An 18,119-nucleotide genomic window follows, 5' to 3' on the forward strand; every position below is an offset into this window, starting at 1 on the left:
TGCACCTAACAACAATTTTAACAATACTTTGGGAAAGGCAGAACATAAATGTTATAACAAAATAAGCAAAAATAGCAAATGAAAGCATTTCTAAAATGGACTAAAGCTGTACTTAAGTTCAACTATGTTTGTCCTGTCTCTGTTTACAGTACATATATTGCCAGTATTTCTTGGTTTCTACCAAATATTACTGCTACTTTATTTATTTATTTGCTCTAATTATTTTAGAACAGCCTTGCCTTAAGGCTCCATTTTCCAAAAGTCTGTTTCAGATCCAAGTCTCCTACAATCCTGTGTTACAGATATTTCTTTTCCTTATGTTTTAAATTATGAAATAAATCATAACGGCATATTGCAATCTATTTAAAGATATATGTGTATTAACCTTCTACCATTATTGTAAGTTCTTCAAATATTCTGCCTTTAATATTAAATTATGCTCGCTTTAATGCTAGCGATTGCAACATAGACCAGATCAATCTTTTCTAAAACATGCTTATCATTTAATGTGATTTATTTGCCTTGTGTTTAGAATACTGCATGGTGAAAGTTTATTTTGTGCATATACTTTTTATTTTACTAATATATTACAAGCCATATTTCAATGACCCCTGTACATTTTTCATGCTGTCTTAATCCCAATGGCCTCTGTGCATGTAAGTAACCTGTCAAGTGACACTGCCTCTTTATTTGCTTCTTACTGTTTCTGTTTGATAACTCCTTTTCTTTGTTGGCTAGAAGTATAGAAGTGTTTGAAAGTTCAGTCTCTAAATGTGTCCATGTACTCCTCTAATCTTGTGTACAATTTGTTTTTTCATTTCTGTTTGGAAACTCTGAAATCACTAGTGGTCTCTGCTTGATTCCAGTAATTTTACAAGGGCTTATTTGCATTAGGTTTCCTCCAATGATGGTGTTTTTGGGGTTAGGCTGGAAATTGCTATACAGTTTAAATGTTCATGCTGTTTTCACCCAGAAGAATATATATGAAGTTTTACAAATTTTTCATCTGGGTAGAATATACAGTGATGTTTAATGTCCAACATGTTCCTCAGTCTTAATAGCATGCAAATATAACCAAGTCTGTGTTTAGTAAACTGCAACATAGATAGACAGTACTGTATATATTTTAAATCAGCTGTCCGCAACCTTTTTCATGTTGCGGACCGCTTCCAAGGGGTGGGGGGAAAGGCCGCCCCGGGGCCAGTGCAAACACGCACGTGCGGACCTGCCGTGCGTTTGCGCCCGGCGGGGCCACAAACGCGCATGTGTGGCAGTTTTGCGCATGCGCGGGCCTTCCACATGTGCGCGTTTGCACCGCCGGCGTGCCAGCGGCCATGCTTCCCTCCCCCCCCCCTCCCCGCAGCAAGAAGCTTGCCAGGCCGCAAGCTAATTGGTCGCTTTTGCGGCAGATTTGCTTGTGGCCTGGCGAGCTTCTTGCTGCGGGGGGGAGAGGGAGGGGCGGGGAGAGGGAGCTGCAGCCCACTGCTGAGGCACTATTTTAAATAACATTTAGGGGCATATTGGGATGCATAAATTAATAACCCATGTGAAAATATCCTGAATTTATCTAGCTTTATTTTTAAACCAGGATGTTCCATTTATGTTATCAACAAACTGAAGTAATTCAATGGTCCCCAACCTTTTGTGTCTGTGAGCAATTTCAAAATTTAGAGAAGGCATGGAGACCACAACCCAAAAATGTCTGCCACAGTCGGTAAAGCCAAAGGCAATATGACCTTCCTCATTTCACAGAATAATTGCAGAAGGGTAATGAAAACAAAAGGGGATAAGCCTAGGGGGAAAAATAGAGAAAGAGAAGGAGAAATACAAAGAAAGGAAGCTTGCAGGAGGCACAAGCCTGGATGCTTACTAGTCCTCCTGTGCCTTCAGTGACTACTACTAATGTTGAATCCACAAAAAACTTTTCCATGTAAATGAGGGCAACCAGTAACAACCCCTGACTCACAAAGGCTCTGCCCACTTTCTGAAAAGCAAAAAGTACTTAAGAGCACCATGACACCCATTGGCACCATGTTGGAGAACCCTGATGTATGGTTTTACTTGGTATTTTGTAACATCATGTACCATCTTGCAAGATTTTCTATACTATCTGCATTACATCAAAAATATGGCAGTATTTCAGAGAGGGGTGATCTCCAGATGTTTTGAGCCTGTGGGCACCTTTAGTATTCTGTTACAATATGATGGGCATATTATTATTATTATTATTATTATATTTATTTCCCGCCTCTCCCGATAGGCTCGAGGCGGGTCACAACAACTAATCCCATTAAAATTCCCATTAAAATATCAATCTACTAACATGGCGGCTAAAAATCCCATCCCTCCCCCAATTATTAAGAGGTGAAGAGGAAAGGATAGGGGAGTAGCGTACACTCCAACTCCTAGGGGGGGAGCGATGTCCCTGATTTGCTGACCCCAGCCTCAACCATAGACCTGGTGGAAGAGCTCCATTTTACAGGCCCTGTGGAAAGCTGACAAATCCTGCAGGGCCCGCAGATCACCCGGGAGCTCATTCCACCAGGTAGGGGCCAGGACTGAAAAAGCCCTGGCCCTGGTCGAGGCTAGGCGCGCTTCCTTCGGGCCGGGGACGACCAACAGGTTCTCACCCGCAGAGCGTAAGGCCCTGCGGGGGGCATAGAGCAGTAGGCGGTCCCTCAGGTATGTGGGTCCCAACCCGCATACGGCCTTGAAGGTTAAAACCAAAACCTTGAACTGGATCCGGGCAGCATTTGGCAGCCAATGCAACAAAATGGCTGACACAAAATGACTGCCTCAGGAGGTGAAACCAGACATTACATGACTGCTGCAGCTTATCTTCCATCACACAGAGAAATTCTTATATTGTGGTGGCAGTTGTTGCCAAAGCAACATTAAAAAAAAATATGCACAGCCAATAAAATCTCCAGTGGCCAATCAAAAGCCACACCAGGCCTCATCCACTTTTAAAAGCACTTCTAGAGCACCAGGAAAGGTGTCAGTGTGCACCATGGCACCTAAAGGCACCAAGGGGCACCCTTGATTAAGAACAGTATTTAGGATAGTTCTATACTGCCTGCTCAGAGTCCTGCCCAAGGGAGCTTATAATTAAAAACATAATATTAAAACGTCAATTCAAAATATTCCACTCTTAGAAAATAAAATCCCAGTTTAGATTTCAGTGTTCTGAACCTAGAGCAAAAACTGTATAGCAATGATTTTATTAAAATAAAGCCATGATTAGGGGTGTGCAATTTTTTTCTAAATATTTTTTTGGTTTGAATACATTGGAGCCAGAAAAAAATTGGTATTCCCTGAAAAACCCAGATCCTAATACCAGTAATGTATTGAGATCTGGGATTTTTTTTGAATTCCTGGATTTTTTGGGATCCAGTAGACCTGAGATCCCAGCAGCCGGCTCAAGGTTGACTCAGCCTTCCATCCTTCCGAGGACGGTAAAATGAGTACCCAGCTTGCTGGGGGGTAAACGGTAATGACTGGGGAAGGCACTGGCAAACCACCCCATATTGAGTCTGCCATGAAAACACTGGAGGGCGTCACCCAAAGGGTCAGACATGACCCGGTGCTTGCACAGGGGATACCTTTACCTTTAGACCTGAGAAGGAGACAAAAGGAATCGGGGGGGGGGGGGAGTAGAAGCAAAAAGGATCCCCTTGGGGGCCCAGCTTCTTCTCAGGCTCTCTTGGGCTGTCTGAGTTTAAACCAGACTTCCCAAAAGAGCGCACAAAGCAGCTGAGCCCTTGAGGAGACCCTCCCTGCTGGTTCAGCTTGGGCTTTTTTGAGCAGTTTGGTTTAAACTGGATTGTCCCAAGAGAGTCCACAAAGCAGCTGACCAACCAAGGAGAACCTTTCTACGAGCTCAGCCGGGGTTCTTTTGTAAACTCAGGCAGCCCAAGAGAGCCTGAGACGAAGCTGAGCCCCCAGGGAGACCTTCCCCTTACGGGCAGCCACTCAGCTGGTTTTCAGGGTATGCCAGTAATTCCCAAATAGATCCAGGAGCTCAAAAAAAAATCCCAATTCATTTTGGGTATATTTCTGAATCAGGTAGATCTGAATGCACACCCCTAGCCATGATTGCTGAAGAATCTTCTCTCTTTTTTGAAAACATGCAAAGTTATATGGGTAATGCTTGAAAGAACTTTGTACCATTTTTGAAACCATTACAATTATATATTGAAAAATGTCCTTTTGTCGGTTAGAAGGCAATTTTTCTGTAGAATTTTTTTATCAACAAAAATTTGTTGTTGGAAACAAGAAAGAATAGAGCAGTTTGAAATTATTTGATGTATCATGACAATTGACACTGGATTATACAGTAGTAAACATAAGGACAGGTGAAAAATCATTGCTGGGGTCATATTTTATCAAATACTTCTATTACACTGAAGGCTTTATAGTTTCCAGTGAAGCCCATACTCTTTGTTATAAATCTTCATTCGCTGTCAAAATTTTAAAGAGCATGTTAATATAAAATCAGCACTTCTATGTAAAGAGAATTCTACTTACAATTAATCAGATTGATGTAGAAGAGTATTTGAATGTAGCTTAAATAATGAAATAATAAAATCAAGTGTTTAATTAATTTTCTATTCATTTTTTAAAAATATCTAAATTGTTTACTGTTTTTGTAAGTAGACGTTCTCATATTTGTATCCATCTGTGACTGTCTATAAACTTTATTGCTCACTTTCAGGGATCCCAGTACTTTCAGAAGCTGTAATATTTATAATCTGTATACTGCATGGTTCCAACCACAATATTTTAAGCATGTAGTTTAAAGTTTTCTTGATCTAACTGTTCTTGTGAAGTATCTTGTGTTAGAAAACATCTAAGAAGAAAATGTTTTGTTATAATTTCAGTTTAGTTATAGCATTTGATGCAAATATAATGATCATAAAATTAAATGTGCCTTAGAGGAAAATAAGCATTATTCAGTAGTTTTTTTTCTCTTATTTCTGGCTTTTATTTTGTGTTGCAGTGTTTGATCAATTAGATCTTGTCACATATGAAGAAGTAGTAAAATTGCCAGCATTCAAAAGGAAAACACTAGTCTTACTAGGTAATTTTTTGAATATGACTTTTGTTCTATAATTATAACAACATATTATTGAACTTCTGTGATCATTTTAAATTCCTGTTTCCTATAGGAGCTCATGGTGTTGGGAGAAGACATATAAAAAATACACTGATCACGAAACATCCAGACAGATTTGCATATCCTATTCCACGTAAGTAATATGCTTAGTTTGGTAGGAAGTAGAACATTAATTTTGTGAGGTACCTAATTTATTACCGCATGGTCTACAACAGTGGCTCTCAGCCTGGGGGTCAGAACCCCTTTGGGAATCGAATAAACCTTTCACAGGGGTCACAGCAGGGTAAGCGGCTTGGCCGGGGGGGGGCATCCACACAACAGCCTTGCTGGGTAGATCAAGATATAGCGTTTGTCTGTCTGGAGCAACGAAAAAGAGCGAGAATGGCATGGCAGGACAAGAGGCAGAACTGAACTGAGAAGTCCCGGGGGGGGGGGGACAATTTATATACAATCGTGAACACTGGATCTTCACGTTTTGGTTTAATTTCCATGAAAGAACACTTGCATAATTTTATGGTTGGGGGTCACTACAACATGAGGAACTGTATTAAAGGGTCGCGGCATTAGGAAGGTTGAGAACCACTGGCCTACAGTGCTTACTCCTGGATGACATTTTGATCAGTGTACAGCATTTTAAAAACTGTAAAAGTATATTCATGAATTAGTTGAAATGAGAAACCAAATTTAATTACATTAAACTTTTGTTATTTACTCCTGGAATTACAGATACAACCAGACCACCAAAGAAAGATGAAGAGAATGGAAAGAATTATTACTTTGTATCACATGACCAAATGATGCAGGACATTTCCAACAATGAATATTTGGAATATGGTAGCCATGAGGATGCAATGTATGGGACAAAACTGGAAACGATACGGAAGATCCATGAACAGGGATTAATTGCAATACTTGATGTAGAACCACAGGTAAACGTTGAAATAAAGTCACAAATTTGGTACAGTTCGTAACCCTCAAGCTAATGCTCATGGAAAGCACCTTCTCCAAACATATCCCAGATTTTTGCCTGCTTCATTTCAGTTGTTCAGGCTGTTTAAACCAGACAACTGAGCAGGGCAGATCCAACCATTATCTGTTATATTTCTATGGATATGAGACATTTAACCTCTCCATCTCATTCCCCCCTGCTTCCAAGTAGGGGGGAAGTGAAAGGGACTGCTGAAATGGTTCACAGCTATTTCAGCCTAAGAGCGTTCAGGTAGACTTGCCTCACTGTTAGTCTGTAATCACAACCATTGCATTCTAACAGCAGGGCAGTCTCACCCAAACCAGAATTTTTAGGTTCATGCCCATCCATACTCATTTTTAACAATATTGATAAAAGGATTAAAGGATAAGCATTGTTCCTTTAAAGGATGTTTGAACATGAAATTTTCTACTTGACTTGAAAGAGACTGGTAGACCTTAGTAATCAGTACTAATATGTATTCCATCTTCTATATACCTAAAAAGTGCATGGTCCTTCCAACCACATGAACCTCTGATTGACTCTCACCAGGAAGTATTCCCCCAATAGAGTGAGAGGCCAACCATTAGAAGGACCAATAGCAGCCTCTTTTTGCCCCCATCCTCCTCTTCCTGGCACTTCCCGGGAGGGTGAAGAGCCAGCAGGAGGCAAGCTGCAGGGCACTGATCAGCCATCTATGAGCCCACTGCCTCTCTACTGGCTAGCAGGAAGCACACGCTGTTCCTGGCTGCTGGGAAGACAAGGGAAGCTGGCCAGGCACACACTGTGGGATGGCAAAAGAAGCCACCTGGGCATGCTCTGTTGTGCCCTGCTACACTGTGCTCCACTTCCTGACTGCTGTGAAGGCAAGGGAGGCTGTCTGGGTGCCCAATGCCAAACCACCCTGACCGGCTAGTCTTGCTAGCTGGCCTCTGTTCCTTTCTTCAGTCTGTTTTTAAAACAAGCTTTTCCCCTAGTTTTGAATAATTTAGATACTATTTTATTTTATTTTTAGAATTAAAATGTTCCTGACCTTTACGTTTTAGTGGTATTCATAAGCATACAGCCATTCATCTCAATCTGGCAGTAGCCCATGGGCTTGGGCAGGAATTCTCCTGTTGGCAAGTGATGAATTTTCATTTCAATAAATTACCTTAATCTGCATATTTAGAGTGTAAATTTGGCTCATAATTACTTGATGTAATTATGCCACTTCTGTTCAAGGATTGCTCCGAGATTGGGGGAACAAGAAAGTAGAGACCAATCAGCACGAAAAGATTGCTTGCTCTCTGTGCATGTGCTTGGGGGAGGTTTATTGGGGTGCAATACTCTTGACCTGTGCCTTCATAGTTAGGGAGGCATCAATGGTCACTCCCAAATTCCTGGCCTGGGACATGATGGTAAGTTGCGTTCCTGCCAAGCAGGGCAAACGTGCTTCCTGCTCTGCCCCCCTACGTCCCACCCACAAGACCTCTGTCTTGGAGGGGTTGAGTTTCAGGCGACTCTGCTCTAGCCATTAAATGCGGCCGACAGATCTAATAGAACCAGCAAGGCCAACCCATCTCTGTCCAGCTGGCGCTAATGGAAACCAGACTGGTCGAGGGCTTAAGTTTCCTCCAAGAATGTCAGGAGCTGGTCTGCCAAAGCCTTTTCAACTACCTTGTCCAGAAATGCCAAATGTGAAACCGGGTGGTAACTGGACAGGTCCTGCAGGTCCAGCAATGGTTTCTTAAGGAGAGGATATACCACTGCCTCCTTTAACAGCTCATGGAAATCTCCAGTAGACAGGGAGAGATTGATAATGTCCCTGAGCTAACCCCCAATCTGTGGGCCAGCTCCTTCGAGCAGCCATGATGGGCAGGGGTCTAACGGGCAAGTGGTAGCCCTAACCAACCCCAGCAGCTTGTCCACTTCAGGTGAAGAGAGCTGTCTGAAGCCATCAAACGTCACCTTCAAAGGTGACCAACAGGCCTCCAGTTCATTTACTGTATCAATTGTAGCTGGAAGGTCACTGTGGAGCAACAAGACTTTATCTGCACTCTAATGCCTCACAGCTAAGATCCAATATTTTGGTGCCCCTCCTCCAGGGTGGTAAAAAATTCACGTTCTGCCACTTTCACTGCCATCTCATATGTTCTCATAAGCGTGTGATAAGATGTTCTTGCCACTTTATCATGAGTTTTCCTTCACACTTGTTCTAGTCGTCTCACTTAGCCACCCCTCCAGGATGCAAAGAGACTTCTCTCTGCACCCTACCTTGGAGGGTAGTGGAGTTACAGAGCTGGCAAGCATCTCCGATCATCAGAAGAAGCACTCGCTGGCTCCTTAGCCCCCGCCAGCTGCCCCTCCAGGGTGTAGAAAACCTTTTCGGAATCCTGCCCGGGTGGGGAGGGTTAAAATCAAAGAGCTGGTGAGTGTTTCAGACTCCTTGGCACCCCTCCAGGTTGCTGAGAGGCATCTTCCTGCACCATGTAGGGGCAGGGTGCTTGCCAGCTATCTGTACCCTGTGGGAGGGGTGGAGTTAAAGACCCGGCAAGTTTCTCTCCCCATCAGGAAAGGCACTTGCTGGTTCCTTGGCCCCCATGCCACCCCTCCAGGCTGCAGAGAGGCTTCTCTGAGTACCACTTTACTGCTTCCAATTGCCTCCAACCTCTGGCTTTAAAAGATATCCTGAATGTCCTCTCCAAAGTCTTCTGTAAGGGCCATAAGATTTGGAAAAGCAATGGGAGCAGTAGCAACTACACTTAATTACTGGTTACAGAAATCTGTGGGCTTAGTTAGTTTGTTATGATTTAGTCCTGTTGAAAGAAAGGAGTAACTGAAATGTTGCATACAGACTGTTTTAGGTCATTGCAAGGTTGGGATTCCTGTTCATTTATAACATCATTTTCAAATGTATCCAGAATCATATACATTCATTTTATATGTATTAAAGTTTATGCTGTATTTCCTTTTCTAAAATGATCTTTGCTTAGGCACTGAAGGTTCTGAGGACTGCAGAGTTTGCTCCTTTTGTTGTTTTTATCGCTGCACCCACCATTACCCCAGGCATTCATGAGGTAAGACTTATTATGAAGAAATCTCATTTGCAGAATGTTTAATAAATACCAGAACATAAACTAATGTGATAAGGGTAATCAGAAGTAATGGAGAAATTTGATTATTTGATTATGAACAATCAGAATTGTTTCTCTGTATTCCAATCAAGTTTTCGAATACAGGTCTTTTTAAAACAAAACCGTTTAATATAAAATATCCCTTTAGCCTTGTCATGCATTACTTTAAACCCTACCTTTAAAGAGTAAATTTTGAATGGTATGTCTGTACCAGTCTTTTTTTTATAGTCAGTCACTGGAAATAGCATGGTGAACAATACACCTCATAACATTTCCGGTCACTAACTTTCCTTAATTCTAATACTACTTCCTGCTTTCTTCATGAGTAGCACCTCAGTAATCTTCCCATGATAAGTCTGGGTGGTGACATTGGGGGTGATCCTCATCCCAGCCATCCTTCATTATCAGAATCTATTTAAAGCATATTTTGAGCTTATTCACCCATTTACTAGACATGTTTTGACAAGGGCAGAAGTAGAGACCTGTTTCAAAATTCTATAGACTTTTGCATCAGAGTTAATACTGTGACCATGTACACAGATGTAATTGTGTCTGTTTCAGTATTTTAAAGCAAAAGCCTGAGATATTCCCAAGCAAAAGGAAACATCTACTTGTAGACAATGCATGGAAATTAACACAGAACCATGAGGCTCAAACCAAAATGAAGTTTAATAAAAGGTGTTGTTGCAGACATATCCTACATGATTACCCTTGTTTATTTTTTCTTGAATTATCATCTTTGCTTTTATTCTCATTTTTTTGAACTTGTGCTAATTTTATCTAGCTGCCAAAATGGTGCAGAAAGCTGCCTGTAAGTACCAGCTAGGAATGTATAAGATGTAACCATTAAGTATTTTAATATTGTTTTAATGTAGATAACTCATTTCCAATTTGACATTACTTTCACTATTTATTTAAGTAAATACATTAAAAAAAACAAATGAAAGTGCTCTGAGGCTTTTTGAGGTAAATAATACCAAGCAGATATTTGCTATTTATTTTATTTATTAACAACACTTGTGTTCTATCTTTCCAATTTTACAAGGGCCACCAAAGGTTAACAATTTAAAACATACATGATAAATGTACATTTAAAAACTATTAAAATCAAACCCCCTTCCAAACTTGTAAAAGAATTTTAAAACAATTAAAACATACAAAATACTCTTAAAAAATGGTTAGGAAGGAAATCCAAATGAAGCTAAAAAGTCTTCACCTGCTGGTAGAAGATGGCAATAGAGCAGGACATATGGATCTCCCTAGGAAGAGAGTTCCAGAGCTTTCATGCCATGACAAAAAAGGCCCTCTCTTGGGTTTTCAGCCGCCTCATTTGAGAAAGCAGGACACCCAAAGTAGAGCCTCTGAAGATGAGTGTAGTGGTCAAGCTAGTAGCCAGTTCGTTAGGTATATTGGTCTCAAGCACCAGCCATAGCTCCTGAATTGATCCTGGAAACAAATTGTATATGGGCCAGGACTGAAATGATATAGTCCCTATGAGCCACTCCAGTCAACATCCCAGCTGCAGCATTCTGTACCAATTGAAGTTTCCAAAGAAGGGCAAGGAAAGGTTCCTGTTGGCCGCAGAGGATAGGACCCTTTGTAATGGGTTTAAACTACATATAGGACAGTACCAGCTAGATACCGGGGGGGGGGGGATGTCACAAAGTAGTTTGACAGTGGAATCAGCTGCCTCACTGAATCAGCTCCCTCACTGAAAGCATAATCTTAAAACGCTTGTCTTGTTCAGGATATGGATATGACAATGTCCAGTCCTGCATGTAGACTAGTTTTGCCTTGTGTGTATGCTCATGTGCATGTATGCACTTGCATGCATGAGTGATTGTGTGTTAAGTGCCTTGAAATCACTTCTGACTTGGTGGTCTCATGAATTAATGACCTCCAGTATATCCTAATATTTTCAGCCTTGCTCAGGTCTTGCAAACTGAGTGCTGTGGCTTCCTTTAGTGAGTCAGTCCATCTCATGTTCGGTCTTCCTGTTTTCCTGTGGCCTTCGACTTTTCGTAGCTTTATTGTCTTTTTCTCTGGCTCATGTTTTTCCCATGATATGACCAAAGGATGATAGTCTCAGTTTTGTTATTTTAGCTTCTAGGGAGAGTTCAGGCATGATTTGAGCTACATTTGTCTTTCCATGGTCCTTAAAACTCTCCACTAACACCATATTTCATCAGCTTACAGTCCTGTCAGCTTTCTTTGCTAACTTTCACTCCCATACATAGTGATGGGAAATACTACATTATGCCTTATCTTAATCTTGGTCCCTAGCAACACATCTTTACACCTGAGAATCTTTTCTAAATCCTTCAATGGCTGTCCTTCTTAGTCTCAGTCTCCTCCTGATTTCTTGGTTTCAGGCTCCCTTTGGGTTGATGATAGGCATCAGTGAATAGAAATTTCAATTTCCTCACCATCAACCTTAAAGTTGTGCAATTCCCTTTGTCTTTGTGATGTTTGACTGTAATTCTGCTTTGGCATTTTCTACTTTAACCTTCAGCAATAGTGGTTTAACAAGTCTTCACTATTTTCTGTCAGTAATGTGGTATTGTCTGTGAATCTCAAACTGTTAATATTCCTTCCTTCAATTTTCACTCCACTTTCATTTAAATCTAATCCAGCTTTCCTTATGGTATGATCTGCATATAGATTGTAGGGAGATAAAACACATCTGTCTGATACCTCTGCCAACTGGAAACCATTCTATTTCCCCATATTTTGTCCCAACAGTAGTCTCTTGACCAAAGTATAGGTTGCATGTCAAAACAATCAGATGTTGTACTGCAAATGTATAAACTAGATTTAGAGCTACCTTTATGAATACAGCTGATTCAAAGCAAATTCTGTCTTGCCAGTCTGAGATAACTGTTTGGGAGAGTATAAATGAGGAAGTTAGTGAACTACAGAAATTCCTCTATGGAGTCAAGCTGAAGAAACTAATCAGCCTCTCCTCCCTACATCCTATAGATAGTAACCCTTTCCTGATCATGGAAGTGCTCACAGTGTGTACATGTTTCAAGTACAGAATACTAAAGAAGTCAGTCTGGGCTGCAAGCCAATTACTGTCAGATGCCATTTCAGAAACAAATAATTTGCTTTCCTTTAATGATGTATGAGGTTGTATATACAAAATGCTATCAGGAAGGGAATTGCATGTTATAAGTTTGTACCAGGCATAGAAAATATTTCTGTCTGCATAGATACCTCAATTCATTGCCATTCAGAGGATTCTGTCTCATTTCAGAGGAAATCAGGGACAGTTGTACCAGTTACATGAGAAAGGAAAGACTAACTCCAATCCTATTTTAACAAATATATAAATCTGAGGTTTATCATCACCATGTGTAAGCACAATGTATTAAAGATTTTAAAAGCATTACATTTGAAAAAGGCATCTCATTTAAAAATAATTCCAGTATACTTTTTTTTAAAAAGCTAGTCAAAATTATTCAGATTATACCTCTTGTAAAATGAAATATGGAGTTCTTTTTAACCAGATCTATGCTGGAAATGAAATGAAATAGTTTAGAAAAGAAACTTAGAATAGATACTTGTACTTTCTGTATGATTTACAGCAAATGTTCTTTAATTATTTGTTGCATTTTACACAATACCTCAAGAGCTTCTTGTGGCGCAGAGTGGTAAGGCAGCAGACATGCAGTCTGAAAGCTCTGCCCATGAGGCTGGGAATTCAATCCCAGCAGCCGGCTCAAGGTTGACTCAGCCTTCCATCCTTCCGAGGTCGGTAAAATGAGTACCCAGCTTGCTGGGAGGTAAACGGTAATGACTGGGGAAGGCACTGGCAAACCACCCCGTCTGCCATGAAAACGCTAGAGGGCGTTACCCCAAGGGTGCTTGCACAGGGGATACCTTTACCTTTTTACACAATACCTCTATAATCACTGACTTTGTATCAGTGTTAATTTATTTAATAGATTGGTGTGGAGAGCAGCAAAGAATACCTGAGACACTATTTGCTGTATGTGGCTGTATCCCCAGTCAATTTGCCACAAGTTTTAGTGTGGACATATCCAGTCGGAATGAAACTTTGAAATGGGCCAAGTTCTTTCCTTGGCCATTCCCTGCTCAGCAGTTTCCTTATCTTCTTCCACTTCATAGTGGAATTCTCTGGTGAAGATTCAGTGATTTCAGCTCTATTTTGGCCAACCCCAAGCTTTTGGTCAAAGTTAGTGTTGCCAGCCAACTGCTTGCAACTGGTGGGAGCCACGGCGGTAGTGGCAGAACCAATGAAATTGGCACAAACCTGAAGTGATATCACCACATCAGGTCAACACTCGTAAGATTCACCTGAAACTATGGTAAACCAGGATGGTAAAACCAAGAACATCATTCTAACTTGGTACTATTATTTTAGGGTTTGTGCTGGAAGTCACCACTGTTTCTTTTTCACTCATTTTGCGTAAAGCAGCACCAAGAGCCTGGAACTGTAGAGTGAATAATAATTCTTTGGTACACTCAGTTATGTTCTTTCTATGAACTTCTTTCAATATCTGCTGCCACTTCAGTAACTGACTCGTTCTGCTATTTCAGCCAGGGTTTCTTGTACCTTGCAGAAGGGTTTAAGATGCTAGTTTTTTGTTATTGTCTAACTGCTCTAAAAGAAATCATTCTTTTTCACATTGCTGTAGTGCCGTGCAGCCATAAAGGGATATCATAAGCATGGGTGCAGAGGGGAGTTGTTCACAGACTTGTCCACACATGCACTCCTTACATAGATACATTTCACACAACAGCCATGGATGGGGAGAGTATTTCATTTTTATAAGTCCAGATTTTGATATATTTATTGCTGTAAAACGTGATTTCCCTGAAACAGAAATGTAACCTCAAGAGAAGATTAGTAGATTGAGTGTGACAACAAAGCACTTACTGTGCTAAAACAATATTCAGAAATGTCTCCTGGCTACTGAATGCTGAGCATTTGAATCAGACAAAGCACTTTGCTGTTCGTTTTTGTTCATGAAGTACATACATGTATGTGAGGGGTGTGGTACTTGAGGGAGTGAGGCAGGCTATCTCAACCAGGGTTTTGGGAAACCCTGGGATTTCTTGATGACTTTGGAAGGGTTTCCTGAATGGGTGGGCAGTTAATTAATCCTTATCCATGGTTCCCCTATCTATTTGTGAAACAGCCTGGGGGAGGGGGGTAGAACATGTCTGGCTGTCCAAGTTGGAATAGGGCCAATCAGGGTGAAGCCAGCAAAGTTGGCTGCACCCTGATTGGCCCTGCCCCTGCAGCTCCCTCCCTCCCTGGACTCTAGCCTCTTTGCTCTCAGACACGCTTCAGTGCCTAGAGCCAGAAGCAGGTATGGGGATAGGGCCCTGGGCAAAGGGTGATGGTGGAGGGCCTGCTAGCGAGGGCCTCCCGGCCTGCTAAGCTGGGCCTGCTAACTGCCTGCTAAGGAGCTCTGTCCCAGGTCTGCTAACGAGCTGGCCAGCCCCCACCCGCCCCACTTGATGCAGCTGCGAGCTGTGGCCCAAAGCCACCTTCAGCTGCCTGACTGGGGGCCAGGGGAGGGGGCCCTTTCAAGGCCCGTTCTTAGGAATGGGCTTTGAAGCTAGTTTTAATATATTTTTAAAATTTATTAAACATTTAGAAGAAGAAGAAGAGTTGGTTCTTATATGCCGCTTTTCCCTACCCGAAGGAGGCTCAAAGCGGCTTACACTCGCCTTCCCATTTCTCTACCCACAACAGACACCCTGTGAGGTGGGTGAGGCTGATATCACTGCTCGGTCAGAACAGTTTTGTCAATGCCGTGGTGAGCCCAAGGCCACCCATCTGGCTGCATGTGGGGGAGCACAGAATCGAACCCGGCTTGCCAGATTAGAAGTCCGCACTCCTAACCATTACACCAAACTGGCTCTTTATCAGGTGACATGACTATATATGGTCATGTCAGCCTACCCACCCTCCAAAAATTACCAATTATGGGCCTGTAGGGAGGTGAGAAGGGGAGGGGCCCCAGGTGGGCATATTTAGTATGATTATGCCACTTCTAGGGTTTCTAGAAGCCTGAAGTGTGTTTCAGGGGTTTCTCCATGGTAAAAAAGTTGACAAAGGCTGGAGTGAGGCATGGTCAGGATGAAGCCTAATACAGTTGTATCAGTGTTTCTTTTGTGTGGATATGTAAATAGAAACCGCTTCACTAGTTTCACTAGGCAAAGCAATGAAAAGGTAAAATGGCATTGTAGAACATACTCTTCATTTATGGCCATATAACTTTCCCCCTCAATTTAAGACTGTAATATGCTGTGGCAGTCCGCTCATTGGCTTAAAAGTATATACTTACATTTTAATTGTCAAATTTTTAAACTGTGTATTTTTATATGTTGTTATCCACCATGAGCCTTTGGGGAAGGGAAGGGTAGAAAAACAGTAATAAATAAATAGCTTTCGTTCAGTCAGCCCAGTCTAATGACAAAAGGAATTCTCTGTGAGCATATGAAACTTTCTTCTCCAGAAAGGTTATCTTACTCATTTAGAAAGAGAGAGCAGGCACACATATCTTTGTTCTTGCTCCACTTAAGTGAATGATACAGCTCACATGCTGAACTGTCTTGGATCCAGCCAATTCTTGCCTTATTCCTCCACATGCAAAGCTCCACTGACAGAAGAGGAAGGCAATTTTGTCCCCTTCCTCAAATCACTCAGGTCCCATGGCACCAGAAATCAACGTTCCAGGGAGAGGAATGCAGCAAGGATCTGTATCCACCAGTACCTTCCACTGATAGATCATTGGATCTGACCCAGCGGGATTCTATTTTTGCATAAGGGAGATTGTATTTGTGTATGTGGCGTGTTTTCATTAATGAAGTAGCAGTCCTCCCTTGTTCCTTGTTTATGTTTGGCCTTTTTTCTCATAGCATCCTTTATCAATTTAAGCCTCCTGAAAGTAGATTTGTGTTCAGTTGTGATGTGAAAAACATAATAATAGATAGTTGTATTTACACTTTGTAGTTGAAGCAAGCAGTATAATACATTCATTATAATTTGTTATTTTGTACTACATTTCTAAGATAAATAAGTTATTAATTAGTTCTTATGAAAGTATTTAGTGTTGCTGTTTCCTTCCTTGTAAGTTAAAAATTTAACATACTGTGATGACAAAATGATGCAATTGTTTTCCCTCCCTTTGCAGGATGAATCTCTTCAGCGCTTGCAAAAGGAATCTGAAATCTTACAGAGAACATATGCACATTACTTTGATCTTACAATTATCAACAATGAAATTGATGAAACAATCAGGCATCTGGAGGAAGCCATTGAGCTTGTTTGTACAGCATCACAGTGGGTTCCTGTCTCCTGGGTGTACTAGTCTTATCACCAGAAGAATTTTATCATGACTGAGAACCGCCTCATACATGAAACAACCTCTTTGTTATTGACCTTGTGTCAGCAGGTCTTGGCCCCTAGAGACTACCTAGATGTAGTGTGACCTAAATTTATAATTATCGTCATGTCCTTATAGATAGGAGGAGAAAACGCTAATTTAAAGAGACAGTATCTTTTTTAATCAGTTCTCCTAAACTTTATTAAAATGTATCTTTAAATATATGTATTATTCAGTCCTTTGGAATGTTATATTTTTGAAAATCATAGCTTTTAATTTCAAAGTCCCCTAAAACTGCACAAAATAGATGCTGCTTTCTATAATCTATTTTAATAATAATATGATCTGTTATTTGGGGGTGGAACACTACATTCTTTTTAGAGTCTGATTTTGTGAATTGGAATATCTTGCTTTCCTTTATTTATTTGAAATTTTAGCCCAGTCATGGATGAGAAAAATTCTTAAATTCCAATGGCCTTTCTTTGCATTTTTGGTTTTTTTTTTTTAGAATAGTATTTGAAGTACTTTCATGTAATATCCAGATAATGTGATACTGTCTCTTTGAAGAATTCTGTAAAACTTATAGAGATTTGAAGTTGGGTCTTGACTCTTAATGCATGTGGACAGTCGCAAGCGTTCATGCTGTTGGTGTATCTGTGTTGAAAAAAACTGTAATCTACAGCAAAGTACATTCCGTTCATGGGGGAAAGTACCCAAGGGAATAAAATTCAATACTATGACTAAGTTGTAAAACCTATGCACATCCCTTGCATTTTGGGCAACTTTATAAACAAAAATCCTAATTTTTATTAATAATCATGTAGTGAAACGTGTTTGTAATTTTGTCTCAACTTAATTTGTTGTAAAGGTGGGCGGGGGAAAAATTACTGGTTTCACCATTTCAGATCTGTGTTGTCTGAGAGTATTAACGTTTTAATTACGTTTAAGCAAAGAAATGCTGATTTTTAATATGTATGTAATTGTTTTGAAAATGCACACATTTTAAGAAAAAATACTGTGCTATGAAGAAACCAGTTTAGACACTGCGATAAACTAACAATTCCAAGAGACTCATCTGCAGCAGCCCTGTAAATTTCTTTAAATGGTAAATGACTCTACAGTCTGACCAATTTTTTATTTTAAATATACTTCCTTTTATGTGTTCAACAATTAAATGCCTTGGGTCATTCATTTCATCACAGGAGTCTTCAGGTTCTTCAGAAGTCAGTCATATCCTTTGTAAATGTTTAGAAAAGTTCTCAGATTTGTGGTCATTGGAGTTTTTGCTTTGAATGCAAGTCTTCAAGAATTGTGGCTCACATAGCAAATAAGGGCTGCTTCATACATTAACATATTTAGCATGTACCCATGTTGTACATGTTAAAAGACAATATTTTGCCCCAGAACACATGTAATAAATGTGTAGTACAGGTACAAGTCACAGGGAAGTCCTGATTGGCCGGTGCCTCCCTGTATTAAATATTCTGGTGGGAAAATGTGTTCTTAACCTAATGTGCAAAGTTACCCTACTTTCCTGTACCAAGCCTTACGAAGCA

At 40.7% G+C, this 18,119-nt stretch overlaps 1 protein-coding gene across 15 annotated transcripts in view; it reads left to right on the top strand.

Annotated features, from left to right (window-relative positions):
* The window catches only part of CASK (calcium/calmodulin dependent serine protein kinase), a 210,761-nt gene extending 193,002 nt beyond the window's left edge, over positions 1-17,759 (top strand). For 10 of the 15 annotated variants that reach the window (XM_077342876.1, XM_077342880.1, XM_077342889.1 and 7 more), the window contains 5 exons: positions 5,000-5,080; positions 5,169-5,249; positions 5,843-6,045; positions 9,059-9,142; positions 16,372-17,759. In XM_077342876.1, coding sequence (XP_077198991.1) covers positions 5,000-5,080; positions 5,169-5,249; positions 5,843-6,045; positions 9,059-9,142; positions 16,372-16,548 — 626 coding nt within the window. In that variant the 3' untranslated portion in view covers positions 16,549-17,759. The remainder of the gene's footprint in view (positions 1-4,999; positions 5,081-5,168; positions 5,250-5,842; positions 6,046-9,058; positions 9,143-16,371) is intronic. The other 5 variants (XM_077342888.1, XM_077342884.1, XM_077342877.1 and 2 more) reach the window with 1 other exon arrangement.
* Positions 17,760-18,119: the final 360 nt, after the last annotated feature.

The sequence above is a fragment of the Paroedura picta genome, chromosome 6 (genome assembly GCF_049243985.1).
Source record: "Paroedura picta isolate Pp20150507F chromosome 6, Ppicta_v3.0, whole genome shotgun sequence".
NCBI classification, from domain to species: domain Eukaryota; kingdom Metazoa; phylum Chordata; class Lepidosauria; order Squamata; family Gekkonidae; genus Paroedura; species Paroedura picta.